Raw genomic sequence first — 15005 nt, 5'->3', positions numbered from 1 at the left:
TCGTGCAAAGCCCATCTCCCCCCTTCCCCCCCCTCCCCCCAACTGGGATAATAGTACTAATTAGTATTTGCTGAGTGCTTATTGTGTGTCAGGCCCTATTCTAAAGCACTTTGCCGGTAGAAATCCATGTTATCCTCCCAATAACCCTACACACTATTCTTATTCCCACTATACAGATGTAAGGACTGAGATACAGAGAGGTTGTGGTGGGGGGTGTGGTTGCACACACAGGCAGTGAGGAAGGAGGACTTGAAGTCTACCTACACTACAGGGATGCTGGCCTGGAGGGAAGGACTAGGAGGCCCCAGATGAGGGTCCAGCTGGCCCCTGGTCCTTGCAAGGCTGCAGCCAGAGTGTGATAGGCAGTGAAGCTGGAGCAGGGTCTGGACACAGCAGTGAGGACTGTGATCCCTGGGCTGGGCTCCACAGCCTTGGACACTGTCCAGCCCCTGCCATGCGGGGTCCCCCTGGCTGGGACGGGCAGTGGGGCAGGCTGGCCTCTCAGAGGTCTGGGATCCTCAGCCTCCCACTGCCTCCTGGGCAGCAGTGACTGGCCCCTCCTCTCCCTTCCTCCCCCACCCCGCACCCCCTCCCTGAATCATAAAACCAGACCCCAGTCCTGACTATTTCTCAATCCCTAAAAGCCCAGTTCCTGTGGGCAGCACTCGACGCGCCTGCCCCTCTCCTTTCCACACTTCAGGGGAAAGACGAGATCTTGCACAAGGTCCCCTGTGTCTGCCTTCCACCAGGGAAGCCTGACATGGAGCCTCTCCGCCTGCTCATCCTGGTGGCCGTCACAGGTAGGAGCCCGTCTTGCCGCTGGCCAGGCCTTCTCTCCTTCCCCTTCTTGAGTATCCAGTGGGTGGGTGGGCGGGCAGCCCTGGGCCCGACTATAAAGGCGGCTGACGTCCTCAGCATGGTCTGCACCCTGCTTTTCCCCACTCACCCCGCATTCTTCATACTCTCCCTCCCTCCCCGGGAGGAGAACCCACTGTCTGACTCTTCATGCACGTGGGAGTATGAGGGGCTGCTGGATTCTGGCCACAAAGAAAAGGAAGGAATTCTGATGGTGGTACCTCAGGCACTAGGTAGCAGTTGGGGGAAGTTTGGGGGGGCACTGGTAAGAGCCCCGAAGATGAGGCACCACTGGCCCCGGAGGAATGGCAGGGTGGGAGGGAAGAAAGAGAGGAGGAAAGCAACCCGTAGCTGAGGATGTACATCTTGTGCTGACGTGAAGGTCCTCTTGTCCTCAGGCCTGGAAGGGAGATGGGGGGTTGACACCCCAGGTTCTTGCACACAACTACCTCTTTTCATTGGGGTAAGGTGCCTCTTGCTCCCCTAGGGCAACAGGCAAACATGGTGAGCAGAGGGGCCGTCCCAGCCAAGCCCTGCTCCTGAGGCTTCTTAGCGGGGAGCGGTGTGGGGGACGATGGGGGGCTGCCTGGAGGCAGAGGGATGCCCCCTCCCTCTTCCCTCAGGTCTCTCTGCTTCAAAAGGCAGGCCACCTGCCCCCTAATCTTGTCTTCCAAGTCTCTTTTGCCATATGGTTGCGGATGGGGTAAGGGAGGACCAAGAGAGGGGAAGTCGAGGCAGAGGGCTCCGGACGATACCCCCTGCGGCCCCTGCCCTGGCAATAGACCACGCTTTAAGCCTATCTCCCCCATCCCAAGACGCGTCCCCAAAATAGCAGCCTCATGTCTCCCCCCAAAATAGCTCTGAGATGAGTCTCTCCTGAAAGGGGAACAAAGCCACAGAAATAGGGAAGCTGGGAACTGAAGGTCAGAAGGAGGAGATGGCAGAGCCGGGGCCCGCGTGGGCCGCTGCAGAGTGAGCACGAATGGCCAGGGCAGGGAGGCGGGTATCCAGCCCAGACCTGAGGGGGCCACTGGCCCCGCTCCCTTGAGACGGAGAGCCTGGAGGAGAAGTCTTGGTCCCATGTGATAGGGATAAAATGGGCGGAAGAGAACCGGAGGGAACTTCAAGGCCAACGTCTCTGGAAATAGGTCCAGAGAGGGACAGTTCTTTAAAAATGCCCAGCAAGTCCAACAGTGTTAAAGCCGGACTGGGGACCTGGGTTTCATGGTGGACTGTGCGCCTTCTCCCAACTTATACAGGAAGCTGAGCTCCTTAAGAGCAAGACTTCTGTCTCCTTGTTCACCGCGCACAGTAGGTGTTCAATAAACGTTTGGTGAATGAGCGAAGAGTGAGTGAATGTCTCCTCCCCAGAGCTGTCCCGAGCCCACAACACCACCGTATTCCAGGGCATGGCGGGCCGGTCCCTGCAGGTCTCCTGCCCCTACAACTCCTTGAAGCACTGGGGCAGACGCAAAGCCTGGTGCCGCCAGCTGGATGAAGAGGGCACGTGCCAGCGGGTCGTCAGCACCCACCGCTCGTGGCTGCTGTCTTTCCTGAAGAGGTGGAATGGGAGCACGGCCATCGTGGATGATGCCCTGGGGGGCACACTCACCATTACGCTGCGGAATCTTCAAGCCCACGATGCCGGCCTCTACCAGTGCCAGAGTCTCTATGGTGATGAGGCCGACACCCTCAGGAAGGTCCTGGTGGAGGTGCTGGCCGGTGAGTGGGTGGCTGACTGCACCTCTAGGCCACCCCTGGGCCGGGACTGTGTCTCCAAGGTGTGGGCACAGGACCGCCCTCTCGACCACCCTGGGGAAGCCCACGGTGCAGATCTTGCCCTCCCACTTGAGGGCCCCTGTGGATGGTCGTGCAGGTTACTCACTGCGCAAGGGGACCGCACTCCAGCCCTGGCGCCCCGCTCCAGGCTGCACTCCCTGCATCGCTTACAGGAAGGATTCTGGGCTCTAATTTGCACAAGGCACCCAGTGAGCTGCTTGCACTCCTGCCTCTCCCCATAGCTTTATCCATTCGGCATCCAGTTGGGATGTGAGCACTGTACAGTGGTCCTTAAGGAGTGAGTGGTGGGAGGTTCGTTTACTCCCTCACCCAATTATCCAAAGGACCTGCAAACATAAATCAAGCACTGACCTGGTACAGAAAACAAGCCCTATGAAGGGACACTGCCTGTGACCCTGGGTGATGTGCTTCGTCTCTCCGGGCCTCCATTTCCTTATCTTTAAATGGAGATGATGATGTTTGTCCCGCTGCCCCCACAGGGCTCCCAGGGCATATCAGTGAGGCGACAGAGTTAAAAATGCTTGGGGGTAAGTGACAGCCCACACCCCAGCCTCCTGCTGCTGAGCTGACCTGGGATCCTCATGCCAGGTGACACAGGGTGGCAGTGGGGGTCCCCCCCGCCCCAGGATTTGCACAGGGATGCCCTCCAGGAAAGCCTTCTGCCTGTGTCTCCAGAACACTATGTATCCCAAAGGAGAACAAATCTGGGGGTTCGGGTCCCCTTTCTGACTCTCCCTCTTCTCAAATCCTCCCCCACCACATGGCCCCTTATGATGGAAATGAGCCATTCATCGAAGGTCTAAGGTGGGGAGGGGAGGGGAGACGGTTTGCCCTAGACCCAAACCCCATGGCCACCCCTTTTTTACATGCAGAGGTGGCAGTAGGGGCCAAGGAGACACAGATTTTCAGCCCTATTAGGGCCTAAGCCTAAGCCAGCTCCCAAGAGGGTGGCAGGAAAATAACATTATAATAATAATACTCCATGGCTGGTGTAGACAGCTTGACAGTTCACACAGAACTTTCAAATACATCCATTCATCCATTTGACCTTCCCAAAGACCCTGTGTGTTGGGGGTTGGGAGTTGTAGTTTCGGCACTTAGCCATACAGGATGATCTCACTGAATTCTGCAACACTATCACCCCACTCAACAGGCGAGGAGACCGAGGCTCAGAGAGGTTAATGACCTGATCTGCTCCAGGCCAGAGCCTAGGGGGCCTCGTGGCATCCAGATGGGTGCTCCCCACTGTGACTGGCTGCCTCAAGGAGGAGGGGCTAGAAGCTCATAGGCTCTGTCTCCCACAGACCCCCTTGATCACCTGGACCCTGGAGGTCTCTGGATCCCTGAAGAGTCCAAGAGCTTTGAGGATGCCCAGGTGGAACGCAGCATGTCCAGGTACAGAGGTGGGGCAGACTTCCACCCTGCAGAGCCCAGGCATGGGATGGGGGTTGGGGTCCTAGAGCTACAAATCCCAAGGCAATTAGAGCATGAAAATGGGCCTGGAGATGATCTGTCTGAACACCCCTCCGACCAGCCATTGCGTGTTGGTGTGGCCCTGCCGGTTGTTAACATGCTGAAATTCTTTTTTTATACATAGCTGCTGCTCCAAGACTCCTGAATGGTCAGCCTCCCATCCCTTCCCTGGCCACCCTTGGACATCCCCACAATTCAGCAATAATAAGGGTTTTGGGACAAAACTGGGACCCCATCCCCATCCCTGCTCCTTTGGTAGGATCAGCTCTGATTGGTTCATTCCTGTGTACTGGTGTTAAAATACTGTTAGTATAACCATGGAGTGCACATGTGCACACACACACACACACACACACACCCCAGACTATACTATTATGCACAGCAGGAAACTGCCCAGCAAGGGAAGGTGATGTGTTTAAATGCACTCAGCAGGTGGATCCGTATCTAGAACTCAGGTCTCCTGACTACAGGCTCCCTCAAGCCTCATCCCAGGGATGGTGCTGGGTGGGGAGCTATTCTAGGCCCCTGAAAGCACCTGGTGTCTCCCCAGTCCTTCTCGGTGGGCAGACTCCAGTGTGTAGGCCACCCCAAGGTCTCCCTCATGTCCTCCTTGTGTCTTCAAGGGGTCTCTCAGAAGAGGATATCCCCTTTCCACCCACTCCCATCCTTTTCCTCCTGGCCTGCATGTTTCTGGGCAAGCTTTTAGCAGCCAGTGCTCTCTGGGCTGCGGCCTGGCATGGGCAGAAACTGGGGACGCCCCGGGCCGGTGGGCTGGACTGCAGCCGTGACCCAGGTTACCAGCTCCAGACCCTAACAGGTGAGCTTCCAGAGCGCAGTGGTGGATGGGGGTGGACTGGGCAGGGGTGGCGAGGTGGGGCTCAGAGGGGCTGTGTGAGCACGCGGTCGGTTTCAGGGCAGAGAGACACGTGAGAGAAGACCCGGCATGGGAAGAGAGGCCCCGGGAGAGGTCTGCTGGGACCACCCCGGCCTGCACACTTGCCCCTCAGCCACCAAGACTCATGGTTCTGCTTTGGTGAAAGGTCACCCTGCCCACACCCTGCTTCCCCTGGCCCCTGGAAACAGAGGTGTGTGTGTGTGTGTGTGTGTGTGTGTGTGTGTGTGTGTGTGTGCAGGCACACCTGGGAAGTGGGAAGGACATTGACCAACTTGTAGGCATTGGTTATTAAACACTCTCACAAATAAATCCAAGACTTCTCTTTGGCTACCAGGCTAGGAGAATGAATCTGGACGAGGAAAAGACAAGAGGTCTGCCTCCTTGGGGCCTCGGGTCTTAGGCTACCGCGTCTCTCTGTTCTCCCCGCCTCCAAACTGCCCATCTTTTGCTTTTCCTCGCTCCCTTCCTTAGATCTAATTGCTGGATCCTGCCTCCTTGTCTGGGATTTCTCTAGCATCCAGGCTGCTGCCCCTCTCCTCCATTTGCCTCCCACCTGTCAGTTCCCGAGAATTATTGCGGCCCACCTCCCCCACCCGTCAGTCCATCTAACGCCCAGCTGACTCATCGACTCGCTTCCCCAGACCTCTGCTTTCCGCGTGTTACTTCCCCTCCAGGGGAACACCCACGGCTGGCCTCATGGAGTGCAGCATACCAGAGCCGGGAACTACTGGTCTGAGCCCCTCACTGCACAGAAGGGAAACTGAGGCTCATGAGGGAAAGATGTCACCCCAAGTCCCCAGTAGAGCCTGGAAGTGCAAATTTCACTTCGTGGTCACGTTGCCCTTCCCTCTAGCTCCATCCTACTCATTTATTTCATGAGAAAATGGATATGTTCTGCGCCAGGTACCATTCTGAGAGCTGGAGACAAGCGAGAACCAAACAGGCAAAGATTCCTGCTCACACAAGGTCCCCGGACCCGGGGAAGGGGAGGGACACAGACACAAGTCAGTCAGCCAGATGGTATGCTGAAGGGCAAAAGTGCCCAGGAAGAAACGACCAGTGAAGCCAGGCTAGGCGCACTGGGGGTGCACAAGGGACAGGGATGATGTAATTTAGAGGGCAGCAGAAGGAATCTGCGTAGGAGAACCACATCAGGGGGAGAGGACCAGGCCAGAGGGACTCATCTCTTCCCGGGGCACACACACACCACTGTGGCCCGAGTGAGGGGAGTGGGGACGCAGACTTGCCCAGGGAGGGCTGCGGGGGGAGGAGCCCATCCTCAGGCTTTCTGTCCTGGGCCTCTGTGAGGTGGAAGCCTGGGACCCTCTGTGGACGTGGCCACAAGTGGCAGCTTTGCCCCCCACCGTGGACTTTCGGATCGTTGGGAAGGACCCCCGATGCAGCCCTCGTGCCCAGCCTCATGTGCACACATCACTCCCCAGAGCCAGTCTTGCCCAGACCTGCTTGGCTCACTCCCTGCAGATGCTGGGCCGGGCTGTGTGTCCCAGGCCCTTAGACTCAGCCACACGTGAAGCTTTCTTATTGTGTCCCAGGCACCGGTCTCCTTCCCGCAGACCCGAGGCACTGTCTAGCGGCAAAGATGCACGGCTCCCCAAGGCTGGCACGAGAACGTGTCTGGAGTTTCCCTGTTCTTGGGAGCTTGGCCTTTTCTCTTTCTTCCTCCCCCACATTGGAGACGTCCCCCTGGGGACTTGGATCACCACTGGGATCCCCTGCCTTGGACTCTCTGGGGTGCACACTGGACTGAAGGGGGGATCAGGTAATTTAGTTTCAAATTTAAGCTTTGCCTCCTACTAAGAAACCTGAGCCCCATGGTCCTCACCTAATAAAAACACAGAACAGGGGCACCCGGGTGGCTCAGTCAGTGAAGTGCCTGGCTCTTGATTTCGGCTCAGGTCATGATCTCACGGTCATGACATTGAGGCCCGCATTGGGCTCTGCGCTGGGCATGGAGCCTGCTTAAGATTCTCCATCTCCCTCTCTCTTTACCCCTTCCCTCTCCTCAGAAATCAATCAACCAAACAAACAAAAAACAAACAAACGAGCAACCCTGCTTTGCTGAAGTTTTGTGAGGTTGAAAGAAATACCATTAGTGAAAGTCCCAGGGCCGATGTCTGGTGCAGAATAGGTCCCGAATAAACACTGGCTTCCTTCCTCTTCTATAATGCCCACCTCCCTGAGGCCAGGATCCTGCCTGGTCACCTCTGTCCTTTGTACCCAGCGGTGGACCATTTTAGGCACTCAGTCAAATACTGAGGACAGGTCTCGCTTCACAATACTTCTGTGGACTGTTAGTGTAATGACTTACCCGCAAGGAAATCAAAGAAAGCCTGATACGTACTGGCAGGACAGATATAAGCATTTCCACATCACCCATGAGGCTGACCCACCTGTCTGGTTTGCCCAAGACTTTGCCAGTGTATCACCAAAAGACCCATATCTCCCAGGAAAACTCCTAAGTCTGGGCAGACGGGACAACTGGTCACCCTCTCACCACTTCCAGCTTAACGCACTGTCTGGCTTTCTCAGGCTCCTGGTCCCAGTTCCCATTGGTAACTTCTTGTTCCTGAAGGAAGGAGAGAGCAGAGAGAGGGAAGGAGCAGAGAAGGGAGGGGAGAGGAAGGAGGGAGGGTAGTTTCTTTAGCCCCTTTCTAGGTGTGATGTCTAGGTCAGGCGCTGGCTGCCCCTTCCAGACATCCTCACCTTACCTGCCTTTGTCTCTCCGAGCACCAGTGCTCCCCCTGGAGTCCCAGATCAGGAGGTGTATCGTCCACGTTCTGTGCAGGGTCCCCACACCCCAGTTCTGCACAGGGGGACACGAATGGGGGCCAGATGTTTCCTGGGTGGGCAGTGGGTTCCTGTCACGGTAAGGGAACCCCAAATTATGAGGCTTGGAGTTTACACATGGCATCTGGCACATTGGCCCATCTTCCTCTCTGGAGAGACAGTAGATAGATAGATAGATAGATAGATCGATAGATAGATACCTTTACTCTGGAAGGTAAACAGATCTTCTCTAGGGAAGGGGGTGGGGGTATAAGCAAATCCCTCAGGAGCTGGTACCCTCTCTCTAGCTTCCAAAGCACGCTTGCTATTTGATAACCGTCGAACAAAGCTTGATCAGTGCCCAGACCACACAGAAACGTGAAAATATCCGTGGAGAATGATCTCCCCACAGAGAGGATAGTGCATTCGTGAAACAAAAATAATATGCCGTAAAAAAAGTTTGGAGAATAAGAAATCTTGTAAAGTGAAAATGCCAAGGCATAAAAATGTAAAAGGGATGAGAGAAAAAGATGAGGGTACCTTCTGGAAATCAGAACGCAATGGACAAAATGATGGGAAAAGAGAGAAAAGTTGTGCAAAGGGGATGAGTACATGAGGTTCAATATCCAACTCATTAAGGGGTTCCAGAAAACAGGGGAAAGAAGAAAATGGAGCATAATTATCAAAGGGTTGATGCAGTTGCCAGAGCCGGAGAGCGTGGGTCCACACCGGCAGGGGCTGGAGGGCACCCAGCACAGTAAATGAAGGCCGGCCCCATCCAGGACGCCACCAGGGTGGGGTCTCTGGGTGTGAGGTCCTGTGGCAGGACTGGGCAGTCCCCTGAGGGCTTGGCCGGTGCACTCCTTACAGAATTTAGAACCCAAATGGCCCTTCACCTTCCTCCTTCACAGCTCTGCATCCTCAGATTCTATTTCTGGAAGACCCCGAGGATCATCTGCCTCCCCTGCTTCCCAGTTTCCACCATCCTCCTGTCACCTCATCCCTTAGCTGGGCCCCAGGATCCCAGGTCCCACCTGTCCTTGGGGCTTCTTCTCACCCTGCCTCACCCACCCTTGCCTCCTCTCAGGCTCGCTTCCCAAGCCCAGAAGCAGCCAGGCTTTGGAAAGGCACCTTATCCCCACCCGTGGAGGGGCCCCCAGTGTCCGCCTCCCACTCCACGGCGGCTGAGAGCCCCACGTGACTGTCCAAGGCAGATGTTTCCTGCTCCCTGGGGAATGCTGTGTCAGTGGCCAGGCCAGCCGCAGAGCTGACATCTCCCTGACCCGCCATGGGCCCCAACCTGCTCATGCTGTTGCTGGTGGGACTGGCAGGTAAGGTGAAGCGGGTGGGTTCTGGGACCCATGGGCTCCGCTTGGTGCCCAGGAATAATTGACATCATGGTGGCACCAGCAGCATATATGTAGGGCCCTGAAGGGGGACCTCTAGGCCCCTGTGCCCCTGTGGCAAGTGGGTGGGCTGGAAAGTTCCCGGGGCTCCTGCCCCGCATAACCACATCCCTTCCTTCCCCAGGCCAGGCCTCCACCAGCTTCCCGGAGGTGCTGCAGGCCCCCGTAGGGGGCTCCATTCTGGTGCAGTGCCACTACCGGCTCCAGGACGTCAAGGCTCGGAAGGTGTGGTGCCGGTTCCTGCCCGATGGGTGCCAGCCCCTGGTGTCCTCGGCTGTGGATCGCGGAGCCCCGGCGGGCAGGCGCATGTTTCTCACGGACCTGGGGGGCGGCCTGCTCCAGGTGGAGATGATTACCCTGCGGGAGGAGGACACTGGCGAGTACGGCTGCGTGGTGGAGGGGGCGGCAGGGACCCAGACGTTGCACAGGGTGGCCCTGGTTGTGCTCCCTCCAGGTGAGTCATTCTAGGCTGGCCATTGCCCCTCCCCGCCCCCACCTGCTGCTCTCAGTCCTTGGGGAATGGGGACCCTTGGGGGCGGGGGAGGGGGGAAGGGGGCGGGGCGGGGAATTGGAAGGAGAGAGTTTTGACAGCACCCCGGGAGCGGAAGCAGAACTGGGTGAGCAGTCAGAGATAAATGAGCCAGACGGTGGGTCCCTTCCCCCTCCTGTTCTAGCGGGGGTTTCCCGGCTGAGAGGCATGTCCTCACCCATGGCCTTGGCCCGCCTCATCCCGCGTTTTCAACATACTTGATGCTTTTTTTTTTTTTCCTTAGAAAGGTTTTAAACAAAGTTTTGTTTTTTTTTTAAATTTTTAAAATGTTTATTTATTTTTGAGAGAGAGAGAGTGACAGAGTGTGAGCAGGGTCGAGAGGCAGAGAGAGAGAGAGACACGGAATCGGAAGCAGGCTCCGGGATCCGAGCTATCAGCGCAGAGCCGGACGCGAGGCTCAAACCCACAAACTGTGAGATCATGCTATGAGCCTAAGGCGGGCGCTTAACTGACTGAGCCACCCAGGCACCTCTTAAGCAAAGTTTTAATTTGGGCATTTATCAACTGGAATTTGTTGTGTTTTTTTTTTTTAATTTTTTTTTTAACGTTTATTTATTTTTGGGACAGAGAGAGACAGAGCATGAACGGGGGAGGGGCAGAGAGAGAGGGAGACACAGAATCAGAAACAGGCTCCAGGCTCTGAGCCATCAGCCCAGAGCCCGACGCGGGGCTCGAACTCACGGACCGCGAGATCGTGACCTGAGCTGAAGTCGGACGCTCAACCGACTGAGCCACCCAGGCGCCCCTGGAATTTGTTTTTTAAATCTCCCAGTTTATTACTCCCGCTCTAATGGGTTTGATGGCTTAAAATGACTGAATTCGGATTTTATTGAAATTTATGTCTTCACTGAGCATCTAGGATGCGCCTCACCTACACGCAGGCGCATTCGGTACCTGGATTACTTCAACTCCTTTAGTTTTACCCATGAGAAAAGTATCACTCCTGGTCCCTCCAGGGTTGTCAACCCCTATCCTCGGGAGAGAAAGTACTTTTATATAGGCTGTGGTTTTCTCTCCCAGCCGACAACTTTCTAACGTCTAAGCATTTATTAAAAGAAAATTTTAAAGTAGGAGAAAGAATTTTCCAGAGAAATTGGATGTCGTAAAACAAAAACAATGTTTTGGAGGGAAAACGGCCAGCTTCCTGCCGAAATGGAGCCTGCTCTACCTTTCTCTTAGGAATGATGTCTTTTTCGCCTTCACGGCTTCCTTTCTCAAGTAACTTGCGCCCAAGCCCCAAATAAGGAAATGAAGAAAGGCACTTTCCCTGCTCGCGGTTTTTTTCCCCACTTGTTACTTATGAGGACGGACTAAGGTATCCTTAGAATCCCTCTCATCTCCGGTCCATGATTATTACTTTACATTGTAAAGTGTACATTGTAAAGGACTGTTGGTCCTAGTCTTCTCCTGTCCTCCTCCTTCCTTGGCACCGTAAGGTCTGGTAACTCGAGCCTGTAGGACAAGATGCACTGGGGAGAGGAGCAGGTGCTGGGGACCCGACAGCTGTAGCGTGTGGATGCTCAGGGCTGGCTGGTGGAGCATGGCTTTCAGGGAGGGTGTGGGTGGCTTAAACGGCACTAGGTGGGCAGGACGCATGCAGGAAGATGGGAGACACAGCATCTCCAGATCCTGGTTTGGCTTGGTGGGGGGGTGGGGATGGTGAGCCTCTGAGAAGAAGGAAGACCACACCTGCTGAGAGTCTAGAAGGACTGGCCAGGTTCCCAAGACAGATGGTCCGGCCCAGAGAAACCAGGCCTGAGTCTGACAGCCAGAGAGGTTGAGCACAGTGGTGTAGGGACAGTAGAAGCCTTGTCACAAAACTGAGTCTGGGGGTCCGAGCGAGGCTCTCAGCAAGGGTCCCTTGGCATTGTGTCACATTAGGGGTGACCCTAGAGTTCCTTAGATCCTGAGGGCAGAGCTTGGGTTGCCCCCCTCCCCCGCCCCCGGCTTGCAGGGGGTCACACGGTTGCAGGTAGTTAGAGAAGTCTAGCGGGCTCTGCTCCTTTAGAGACCTGTGGATGAGCGACAGGAGCAGGGTTGTCACTGCGGGATAAGCCTATGCTGCGGTGGGGGTGGGGAGGTGGGCGCAGATTACCCAGTGTGTGGTTCCGCATAGGCTGAGCAGCCCGAGAGGCCAGGGAGAGGCCAGCAGGTGAAGAAGGAAAGTAGGGGCAACAGTTGGTGGTGGAGGGGAAAGAGGGCCCCATCACAATCGGGTAAAGACAGAAAGAATCCACCTCTGATCTCCAGAACGAGGGCCCCTAAGGAATTTGCCAAGCCCCCATTTGTGTTTCTTGCTTGGAACCTCTCCTTCCTTAGCCCCACTCCCCCAGTCCCTCGGACCTCAACAGGCCCGCGACCCTATCCACACTGGGTATGTGCTCATGACTGTTTCCTTCTGACTCAGCTCCTACCCCGAAAGAGGAGGAAGAGAACTATAAGGTTGGAAGTCTGGCTGACGGCCCCTTCTCAGACACCATGGGCAGTGCCAGCCCTTTGGAACCCAGCCAGGATGAGAAGAGGTACTGAGAAGAGCTGTATTCGGGGTCCGGGAAAAGGCTGGTGGTGGGAAAGGGTGGGAAAGGCTTATTCAGAGCCCCAGGCTAACTCAAAGGGAAACCTCACGGTTCCTTCCACCTCTGGAGAACTTCTGATCAGGCAGGAGGTCAGGCAGACCCTCCTGTCCCACCTCCCCCCCACCCCCAGTTCAGCAATGGCCCCTTTATGCCCGCGGGTCGCCAGCCAGGATAACCTGAAAATGTGTTTCTCTTCTGCCCTGCCTATGTCTGCCCTCCTAAGTCCACCCCCCAAATCCTCTTCTCCCAACCATGGCTCACCGAGAATTGCACCTTTCTGCTACCGCTCCGGGGCTCCTGGTGAGCAGCTTCCTGCCAAGTTCAGGCTTAAGCTCCCCTATCCCTTTGTATCCTTCAGCATCCCCTTGATCTGGGGCGCTGCGCTCCTGCTGGGCTTGCTGGTGGCAGCAGCCGTGCTATTCGCTGTGATGGCCAAAAGGAAAGGTAGGTAGCAGTCTACCTGCACACCCCAGCACAGCCCCTGCTGGTCCTGAACCAGCCAGTCTTGTAGACAGTGTCGGGAGTCTAGTTCTGCTTCCCTATAGACGGGCTTGTCTGGGCTTTAGGGAGGCTCCCAGACCCTAGAAGTCCCCAGTTGAGGGGTGGATGGGAGGAAGGAGACTCAGTGAGAGCCAGCCTGGGGACAGACAGGAATTGGACAGGGTGGACCAGTGGAATAGAGACAGGTGACTGGAGATGGTGGGGGAAGGGTCTCAGGAGACAGGCTGAATGTTGAGGTGGGTTGGAGGAAGCTGGAAGCAGTAAGTGGGTGGGTGGGGTCTCCTGGCAGGCCGGGGTGTAGCTGGTGTCTGGTGGGAGTAGACTGGAGACTCTGGACTAGGAAAGAGGCTTCTGAAGGGAGTGAGGAATGGGCACTGAGCCAATACAGGAAGGAGACTGTGCTGCCGTCCTCTGTCCTCCCAGGGACCAGGCTTGGTGTCTGTGGCCAATCTCAGAGCAGCAGAGTTTCAGGCAAGGTAAGAGGCATCTGTGGGCCCCCAGCCAAATTCCGCAGACCTTCCGTCTGCGCGGCTCGCTGAGAGGTCCCAGGATGAGGGGGTGGTGAAAGACTGGGACCCAGTCAGAGTCCAAACCCTCTTCCTTAATGCTGTGAACTTGGCGCCAGTGGTCTTCTGCCTTCCTACCTTGGTATTTCACCCTCTCAGATTTGGGGAGAAACTTGGGGCTTGAAAATCTTCAAAGTGAAGCCTTATTGCCCACTGACATCCTCAGGATTTGAGAGACAGATCCAGTGTGGTCCTGGACTTCCCCGCAGAGGGAACTGGGGCAGAAGAAGGCATACTCTCTGCCTCATTTGTCTGCTTTTGTTACAGGCCTCCTCCTCAGTGGTCCACCACATCAGTGACTCTGGCCTCGGAGTTGATTTTCCATCGGACATACCGTATGCTAGGCTCGACTCACCACCTTCCTTTGACAATACCACCTATAGCAGCCTACCTTTTGATCCCCCATCAGAGGACTCTCCATCCCCAGCCCAATCCTCATCGCCCCCTCTGCCTCCTAAAGTCCTGATGTACTCTAAGCCTGTGACATATGCCACAGTTATCTTTCCTGGAAGGGACAAGGGTGGAGGGGCCACCTGTGAGCCAACCCAAGATCCACTGACTAGCCAAACGCCACCCAGCTAAGCTGTTCATCATACTATTTACCACAGAGACCATCCCCAGAGTTCTATGCATCCAGCCAGCCAGCCCATACCCTAGATCCTTAGTATATCAGAACAGCTAGGGACTTTAGGATCTAATCTAACCTCTTGACTTTTCTGATGTGTAAAGTGATACTTATATGTGATTGAGGTATCCTAGGAACGAACCCCCCATGCTGGTTCCTCTGCCCTTAAACCACTGAGCTAAATAAACTCTGAATGATAATATATGAGCTCTTGATAGTTGACGGGGAAAGAAAGGGCCTGAGTTTGACTATTCACATGGCCTGGGAACTCTAAAGATTCTAGTCCAGAGTTTGTGCTATGATTTCCTGCCTGTCCTGCCAGTGAGGGCATGGTTTCATTCCTGGTCAGAATTCCAGGATGCAGTCTGATTCAAGGGACACCAAGAAGGCATCTTCGAATGTATTTCCTCCCTTTCTCAAGATACCTGAAAGTACAGATCCATTAGCTTGAGTCTAGAAATCTCTTCTGCCTTCTGCTCTGCACCTTGTAAACAAGTGGTACCTTATGAGGTGATGACATAAGATGGAAGGAAGGGGATAATGATAAATTAAGACTCAGGACAGATGGGGTGGGAAAGATGGAGCTGAGGAGTAAGATCAGAAACTGAAATAAATTCCAAGCCTGTTCCTTGGCAGCACAAAGGATTTCCAAGCACCAGGAGATAAGAGACCTTTGCAGACATGTTTTATCAGAGCTGGCTCTCTCTCAGCTGGGTGGACATGTGGTAGCACTGTTCCCTTTGGCCTGAAATTTGGGGCCTGGGAAGAGCCTGGTGGAGAAAAAGCATGGCATGGGAAGAAGGGGAATGAGTGGTAAAGGTGTGGCTGTTGTTAAGTGTACATGAAAACTAGTCCAGGCTGGGGGTGGAAGGGCCTTTAAGGTCTCTGCCAGGATTTCTTCTGAAACTGTTCAATTTGGAAATATTTGCCCATATTGAGATGAGAGACAGGTGGGGAGGATGAGGTGCTTG

General features: G+C 55.2%; 2 protein-coding genes across 3 annotated transcripts; both read left to right on the top strand.

Moving 5' to 3' along the window:
• Window positions 1-536: 536 nt before the first annotated feature.
• Window positions 537-5222, top strand: TREM2 (triggering receptor expressed on myeloid cells 2). Of its 2 annotated transcripts, XM_025925617.2 has the most exons (5): window positions 621-800; window positions 2227-2577; window positions 3960-4050; window positions 4752-4945; window positions 5042-5222. In XM_025925617.2, the coding sequence occupies exons 1-5, from the start codon at window positions 761-763 to the stop codon at window positions 5056-5058; spliced, it is 693 nt and encodes a 230-aa protein (XP_025781402.1). In that variant the 5' UTR covers window positions 621-760; the 3' UTR covers window positions 5059-5222. The 2 variants fall into 2 exon arrangements, with proteins under 2 accessions (XP_086562925.1, XP_025781402.1); XM_086706799.1 differs by lacking the exons at window positions 4752-4945; window positions 5042-5222 and adding an exon at window positions 4253-4745 and having other exon boundaries at window positions 537-800.
• Window positions 5223-9015: 3793 nt separating this feature from the next.
• TREML1 (triggering receptor expressed on myeloid cells like 1) lies at window positions 9016-14236 on the top strand. Its single transcript, XM_025926096.2, has 6 exons — window positions 9016-9141; window positions 9341-9670; window positions 12174-12288; window positions 12701-12786; window positions 13267-13319; window positions 13677-14236. Exons 1-6 carry the CDS (start codon window positions 9099-9101, stop codon window positions 13989-13991), a joined length of 942 nt encoding a protein of 313 aa, XP_025781881.1. The 5' UTR covers window positions 9016-9098; the 3' UTR covers window positions 13992-14236.
• The last annotated feature ends 769 nt before the right edge of the window (window positions 14237-15005 follow it).

This window comes from Puma concolor, chromosome B2, assembly GCF_028749965.1.
Source record: "Puma concolor isolate L17-30 chromosome B2, mPumCon1.1.hap2, whole genome shotgun sequence".
Classification (NCBI taxonomy): domain Eukaryota; kingdom Metazoa; phylum Chordata; class Mammalia; order Carnivora; family Felidae; genus Puma; species Puma concolor.
Note: the sequence above shows the minus strand (reverse complement) of the source record. Positions and strands in the feature narration are given on the sequence as shown.